This window comes from Metopolophium dirhodum, chromosome 1 (genome assembly GCF_019925205.1).
Source record: "Metopolophium dirhodum isolate CAU chromosome 1, ASM1992520v1, whole genome shotgun sequence".
Taxonomy (NCBI): Eukaryota; Metazoa; Arthropoda; class Insecta; order Hemiptera; family Aphididae; genus Metopolophium; species Metopolophium dirhodum.
The window spans coordinates 89,219,957-89,228,522 of NC_083560.1; the positions used below are offsets into that span (position 1 = coordinate 89,219,957).

At 26.8% G+C, this 8,566-nt stretch overlaps 1 protein-coding gene across 1 annotated transcript; it reads right to left on the reverse strand.

The window, feature by feature from the left end:
* Window positions 1-371: 371 nt before the first annotated feature.
* Window positions 372-3,614, reverse strand: LOC132934718 (signal recognition particle 9 kDa protein). The gene is made up of 3 exons (XM_061001056.1): window positions 3,298-3,614; window positions 2,041-2,109; window positions 372-1,786 (listed from the first exon to the last, which is right to left on the reverse strand). The coding sequence occupies exons 1-3, from the start codon at window positions 3,364-3,366 to the stop codon at window positions 1,691-1,693; spliced, it is 234 nt and encodes a 77-aa protein (XP_060857039.1). The 5' UTR covers window positions 3,367-3,614; the 3' UTR covers window positions 372-1,690.
* Between the last annotated feature and the right edge of the window lie 4,952 nt (window positions 3,615-8,566).

Consider the following 8,566-nt stretch of genomic DNA (forward strand, 5'->3'; position numbering starts at 1 on the left):
TAATAAATTAAACAATGTACCTATATTATTTATGATTTTAAAAACAACAGTTAATATTTAACTCGTGTTTCCTTTATAAGTTTAAATTAAAATTGTTCAACAGTCAAATAGAGCTAAGTTAAAATTATTTGTTATTACAGTATGATTACATACTATTAAATTAATATATAAAAATATAAATTAATATATGTAATTAGGGTTCTGAAATTTATTTTTTTGAAATATTTCTAATAAATTATCTATCTTATATATATATAATAATAATATAATATCTTTTTTATATTGTGATCAAGAATTAAATATTGAAAGTCACTTATCAGGTACGAAATCAGTATGACCATCTAGTGATGATTTTATAAAACATACCAAAAAACAGTTTAAAAAAATATATTTTTCAATAATTCATGAAGGGTAATAGTTTAAAATTTGAAATATTTCATACTCATAACTCTATAATGTAATACATATTATTATACATATAAAATAAAATTATATAATATATATTTTTAATCTAAATTTATTAGTTTTACAATGATGATTTTTTATCACCTTTTGAAGCAGTAAGAAATCTTGAATATTCTGATGTAGATTTCTGGTAGAAAATTATATCTAGTTAATTCTTTGAGGGATCAAAAATAAAAATTCCAAGTATTACACAGAAAAATTGTAGGATTGTAGGGATAATGAGTATTGACTAAATTATGAAACACGAAAACAATGTTTTATATTGAAATGGGTTTTATAAAATAAATACTGAAATTATTTTATACAAAAAAAATAGCAGAACAAGTTATATAATAACAAGGTTCAGTTTTTTTAAAAAAAAAACTAAACTATGTAGTACCAAAACACAATTAAATTAATTATGTTTAAACTTATTATCTTTATATGTAGTATTATATTATACTAGCAGAGCAGTGATTAAAAAAAAATCTTTAATTGTATCATAGGTTATTGTGTTTTATTCTTTTTACATTGTCAAATATATTAAATAATATTCTTACTTTTAAAATGTATAATGGATTGTCATTCTAAAATTAAAAATAACAGAGTAAAATAAATTATGCTAAATTTAAAATATAGTATGTTACGTGTTAATTAGACGGAAACAACAAATGCAGATAAGACATACTTTTTAAATATTTTATTAGTAGATTTGGGATGCTGCCATAAGTTAAATTACACTTTTAGAACAGATTTTATGAAAATAAAGTCAGTCTTAAGATTACCAAGCTAACTAGGTAAACAAAAATATATAAATTAGTTACCTAATTATTTATTAATTTCTGTCTTGTTTATTCAATAACAGTGAAATTAAATTAGTAATTACACTGCATTTGTAAATAAATTAAATGTATAATACATTTTTTAATTGCATTATGAAAACAAAATTACAGTTTGATTTTATTTTAATTTGAGCACGATTTTGCTGTTTTTAAAGTATCAAATTCCCAATTTAAGTAATAAAGAATTATTCAAAATTATTAAGTCATCAAATAATAAGGCAACTTCTATAATATGGTATCATGTGTTTTTGTTTGGAATGTTCTTACATTTTGTGATTTATATACTTTTTTTTTGTATATTTTGATGTTACAACAATAAGTACTTTCACAATTATACATTTTAAATATTTTCACAATTAAAATAAACTTACAGAATTTAAAATAAATATTTTTTGATTCAAATTTCAAAGTTCATTAGATGTTATTTGTTTCATAATTGTAGCATAAAATACTTCGATTTTCTTTACATTTTGTATATCTGAAGTTTTAAACTGCAAGCACTAAAACAAAAATACGTAATATTAAATTAAGGAAATAATATATATTTTATACATAACATGATGAATATAATATTTATTCTATAGAATTAAAAAATGTTATATATGTAATTTTGTTCAAGAATAATTATAAGTATCAAAGAAAACATTTAAAATTAGGGTTGTTAAATTTGATTCTCAAGTATCTATAGTAAATATATAACATCATAATGTATATTTTAAAAATGTTAAGTATATAATAAAGTTTTGTTATTTACCGAAATATCATCTGTAACTTTTAATTGCACAGTTGATTCGCTATGACAATATTTCATAGTGCATCTGACCTAAAAAACAAATATTACAAAAATTAAATAATAAAAAAAATGAATACATTTGTCATTTATAGTAAGTTATAGAAAAAAACTAATTTCTAAGAGAAATTGTCAAGATTAGCATGATAATATAAAATGGTTTTAGATCCATAAATATCAGCGCCGCGGACGTAATGCGAAAGCAATTCCCGCGGCGTCGTCGGTTCAAAAAGGAAAAAAAAAAGATCCATAAATATCTATATTATTATTTTATTCTAGATACTTTGCATTTTAAATCTTAGATGCTGAATCATTAATGTACATAACTACATAAGCATTGTAAAAGTAGTACAGTAAATAATAATTTTTGATATAAAACTTGATTAACAAAAATAAGTATGTTTAAAAAAAAAACCCTGAAATCTAATTTCAAAAAGTTTTTGTGCAAAACATCAGTAATTCTCCTCCTTTGTTAATTATAATGGAAATAAAGAAAAAAGCTAAAAAAATATTAAATTAAGAAGTTCAATATTTTTTTTTTCAAAATCTAAAACGTATAGTCATTTATTGACTAACCACAGTATAAATCTAGTTACGAGATAATTGTATGTGATTTTATTTTAGTGTTAAGTTAAAAGTATTGCATGTGAAAACATTTACAATGTTTACAAATTAATTTATGCACTTAATATATGATTTCATCAATAGTTTTCATATACGAAGTAGATTTGAAAACAATAATTAATTAGTTTTGTATCATTTAAAAAATATCACATACTACAAACCTCTTAGTTCAACAGTAGTGAGTAAAACAGATATCAAGAACATAATAGTCAAAAAAACAAATATCTAGCAAATAAATACTGATAGTAATACTTAATTGTGAGAAAAAAACATTTTAACGATTAATGAATAGGTATTATGAACCAAAGTTATTATAACGTTCAGCAAATTTATTTTGTAAATTAAAAAATAATTATTTAACGTTTAATACAATTTTACTCAGATTTAAATACAATAATACAGATGGCACAGATGCAAATTTAAACTTAGAAGTGATTGTGAGCAAACAAGACGAAAAGGTAATAAACTGTTTCAATTTAATCACCGCATATACATAATTCCAAAGCGGGACAATAACGTTACGCTTACTCAGCAAGGCGCGCAATGGACGCAATAAACTTTATGCTCCTAATAATAAGATAATAAAACGTTAATCACCCTGGTCGGATCTTTAAGGAGCAGATTGTACGAGGCGGTCTCGAATTCTTTCCATGTCTTTAGATACATGTTGAAGTTCGGATAGTCTCTTCACTATAGCAGGTCGCCGGAGGAGAAAAACGGAACAGTCGGAACGTCAACCGACAAGAATCCACATCGGCGTCTTGCGTCTTTTTTTGGAATGTGTCCACGATGGTGAACGCAAGAGAACCGAAAACAATTTAACAATCCGAATTAAGGACAAACCGCTGTGAATTGCGATGACGCTTGTCGATGTTGTCTGTTGTCGTGCGGACGGACGGTGACGTCGGTACTTGATGATAATTTGATAACGTCGGTGATATGCTGATAACATTGACGATAAGCTGATAGCGTCGTTGATGATCTGATAGAAGGCATTGAGAGTCGAGAAGCCTCAGGTAGGTAGTAAGGTGTTAGACGATAGTTTAATATCGTGTACATAGTACTATAAAGTATAAGGTACATACTATGGTTAAATATACCAATTTTTTTATTTAAAAACATTTATGATTTATCATGACACTGCCAAATTTTAGTTTTAATAATTCTTATTCAATAGGTTTTACGGTTTTGCGGTTATTAAAAAAAACTTTTAACTAATAATTTGTGTTTAAAAAAATAGAAAATATTGTAACTAAATACGAAGCAATGATTAAAATAATAAAGTCAATAATAAATAAGAAAAAATTGATTTAATTAGTAGAAATATGACTTTTGAATTAATTATTAAACACTCGTCACTACTAAAAAACTACTCACTATAATTCTGGTTGTCTCATCACTCAATAGAAATCAACATTTAAAGTTTAAACCACAGATTTTGAAAACGTTTAACATAGTTAATTGATTCAAGGTCGTAGCCGGAACGAATTTTCGGGATGGGTTTAAAACCAAATCATATTTTTTGAAAAAATGTATCTATACAACATTATAGTAATACATCTAAATAAGGATTTGTATGCATTACACGTGTGGTAAACTTATAAAATTTTAAATTAACATTTTTTATTTTTATAGTACCTATAAAGTCTAGCAGTTTTTTTTCTTTTCGAAACGATCGATCACATTATTAGGATTAAAGAGCTAGTAAGACACGAAGACCTGTAAAATGTACTTACCCTGATAAGTTCCGTAAATAGTTTTTTTCATATTTCCATGGTAGAAAATATGATTGCTAATGTTGAAGTAAAAACTGGTAATGTAGCTAATTATTTCAAAAGATATGATACATTTGGAAAAAACCAAGAATTACATATTTTAGTAAGCTTCAATGGCCGAATTCCTGTAAAAATCTAAATACGACAATATACGGGTATGGTTTTCAATGAGTTATCGTCTTCCGTCGATAAAATATCGTTATATATCGTTATAGTGACATTAATTAAACACAGCAAAATATATTCCAACAAAATTCGTATTTGCATGGTTATATATTTATATAATTATATTATTTATTTATTTTATTAGTTATACGGGCTTAGCCCTATTTAACAATACATATTTGTGATAACTGATAACAGAATTCGTTACAAAAAAGAGAGAAAAAAATTAAATTTACTAGTATACAACTGTACATTAATACAGAATACATTTATCTGATGACAATAACTTAGGTTGTAAATATATACATTAATAATTTAGCAAATCGTCGAAGGCAGGGTCTGCATTGGCAAACGACATTAGGCGTCTTCGAGGCTCATTAGCCATATAGTTGGTGGTGGCTAGCGGGACATAGAAGAGGGCCTTTGAGCTTGATGGACGGGATGGAACTTAAAAGGAGATTTGAGAGAGAAGGACTGGGGAATCTATATTATTGTTTAAAAGACCCGCAAGGAATTTAATACCTGCGACCATCGGTGTAACTAGGGGGGTTTAGCCCCTCCGTACATCTATTTAGCCCCCCTATGAGGTTTTACTTTTTAGCCCTTCCTTAGGTTGTAGTTAAAACACAAATCGTTACGAAAAAAAAATAATGTGTAAAATAATAAATTAATAATAAATTATTATATTATAAAATATGATTTAATATAATTGAAATTGTGTAGTGTAGGAATTTATCGTAATTGGTCATAGTTTTCGCGGAAGAAATGTGTTTATGTGTTTAAGGTAATAGAGCTTATCAGTTTATTGCATATTAGTTTCAAGCTTACCTATATAACGCCCCTATTATATATAATATTAATATATTATTTTATTACCTTTCAATAGCTGGTGCCCGTGTCCCGTATTCGTATTACCTATATTAGTTGTATCACCCTTTCGTACTGTGGTTGAATACTATTATATAATCATTTGATTTTCCAATCATCAGTTCTCAATTTACTGTGCGTCTGTGACACTCTCTGTCCAGACTGCAAAGTAGGTAGGTACTATTACAGACTGTCACAGCCGTTATTTTTATTTTTGAGTACGTATACAGTATACGTAAATACGTTAAATTTTATTGTAAACAATTATCAAAATGTTCAGTATATTCAAATTAAAAAAAGGTGGGTAAGTGAATGTCGCTCTGCTGTACAGTAGGTTACAAGAGGGTCATTGTAATAGATGGTGTTAAATTTGAATTCAATGATCTAATATCATTGTATAAGAAAAACGATTCTGAGCGAAAACGGTCAGTCAGCCTATGGTATTACTAATATATTTGATGATATTATTGTGAATAAAGTAATATATATATAACCTATTTACGCGGAACTTTATTTTAAATTTTCAATCCTTAGCTATAAAATTTTAAAGTTTTATAAATTTTTAACTACAAAATAATTATTAAATTTTAAATTTGATACATTTTGTCAAAATTCAAACTTTAAATTCTTATAAAAAAAAATTGTGCCAATTTATTTTTAATATTTTTCAACTGCTTTTGTAAAAATATATCAGGAGTCTAGCATTAAATTTTCACGCTTTTTTACCCAACAAATAAAATGTTATTGATATTTAAAGGAAAAAAAACAAAAAAATTTAAAACTGACAATGTCCACAAGCAGCTCAAAAAAAGTCAAAATATTTTTAAAATTTTATGGTGTATAGCAAATGAAAATATAAACATTCAGTAAAATTTTCATGTATCTACAGTTATTCGTTTTTGAATAACAATAAAATAACAAAACCGCTACATGAGAAATCGAGTGAATATCCAATATTATGAAAATATGAACTTCAAACGCTCGTAAAAATTTAATTTGACTTTCTTATAGATATTTTTTTTTTTTATAAAGGTAGATAATCTTATAAAGAATCTTGTATTATATTTTAAAATCTTAGATTTAAAAAGAAATTTTTTGTGGAAAACCGATTTTGCGTAAAAATTCCCGTTTTTCCTTAATTTTATGTTGTTTTTCCCGCCGCTTTTGAAAACTATTTGACATTTTTAATTTTGACCAATGCACCAACGATATTCACTTTCCCATCAAACAAGATACTGAAGTTGAAAATCCAATCATTATTTCGACTACTTATCGTGTACACACACAAAAATAAAAAAAAAACACACATCATTGTAAATTCAATACATTCATCGTTCCACTCAGAATCTAAAATCAAGTACCTAGTGCTAAGAATGAAGATGACTTAAAAAAAATTATGGTTTATATAAAATTTTGGTTTTAGCGGACTTTTTGTGACAACTAAATTACAGTGACAGCGGACAGTTATTATAGCCAAAACATACCAATCTTTCTTTCATCATACTCAGGGCCGGCCCAATTAAAAATAGTGCACTAAACAAAATCAAATTTTGTCGCCTCTAAAATAATAATATTATCACTGTTTTGAAATTGTCACCCCCTACTAAAGGTTAGGTTTTGCCTAATAATACTAATCGACCTAGTCATGCGATAATAGTTTTTAAAAAAGTTTTGGATTCGCTGTTATGTCTACTTGAGATCGGTCAGTTCATTTTTCCAAATTTCGGAATTTTCAAACGTTGATTATTCGGAATTTAAATCAGAAATCTTAAAATGTGGACTGACCGATCTCAATTAGTCATTGTATAACGAATTCAGATCAGTTTTCTGAGATATTATCGCATTATTACTTATTAGGTCGAGTAGCATGGAAATAAGTTACCTACATAAAATTAAGCATAAATTGTTTACCGATCACACGGACAACGCTGAGTTGGTGACTTGTATACGCCTGTGCGTGAGGACTCCGCTATAATGTCTTCTATACACACCCACATACACTAATGATAATGGAATTTAAAAATTGCCTAATCGGAACTCCTTAAAAACTTTCAAACTCGATCAAAAACTCAAAATCATACAAAATCAGGGAGGCTTGAGGGGGCTTAGCCCAACCCCCAAAGTCCGTCAAGCCCCCTCCTTTTTAGTTTTGTAGGATCGAAGCCCCCCCAACGCTCACATTTATGTGAATAATGTTAGATCCTCTTCCTGACGTTTTAATAAGTGCTGGACATCTAATCCGGATCAATCCGGATTGAAACAACTGTTATTAATCTGTTTATCCGGTTTAAAAATTATCAATCCGAATTATGATACCAATCCGAATAGGAAGTTCAATCCGGATTCTGGTATAAAAATAAAAATTTTTCTTATAAAAGATAAGATAGTTATTAATTATTGAGTAAATCTAATATTTATTATTGACCAGACGACGGGAACCGTGTGATTTTTATTTAGTTACTACTTAGTACTTACTACTTACTAGTTATATTTTCCATCATCGTATGGGGTGGTAATTTATTTATTTTATTATAAATCAACATCAAACACATTTTTGAAAATATAATGATATAATATGGATATGCATGTGATAAATAATAAATTTACATAGAAATAAAAAAAAAAAGGTGGATAAGTGGATGTCACTCTGCTGTACAGTAGGTTACAAGTGGGTCACTGTAATGGATGGTGTTAAATTTGAATTCAATGATATAATATCATTGTATAAGAAAAACGATTCTGAGCGAAAACGGTCAGTCACCCTATGATATTACCATGTATGATGATATTATTGTGAATAAAGTAATTTATATATAACCTATTTACGTGGAGCCTTGTTTTAAATTTTCAATCCTTAGCCATAAAAGTTAAACATTTTATACATTTTTAACCACAAAATAATTAATAAATTATAAATTTGATAAATGTTGTCAAAATTTGAACTTTAAATGCTTATAAAAAAAAAATTTGCCTATGTATTTTTAATATTTTTCAACTGCTATTAGAACGATATATCAGGAGCCTTATATTAAATATTCACGCTTTTTTACCCAACAAAT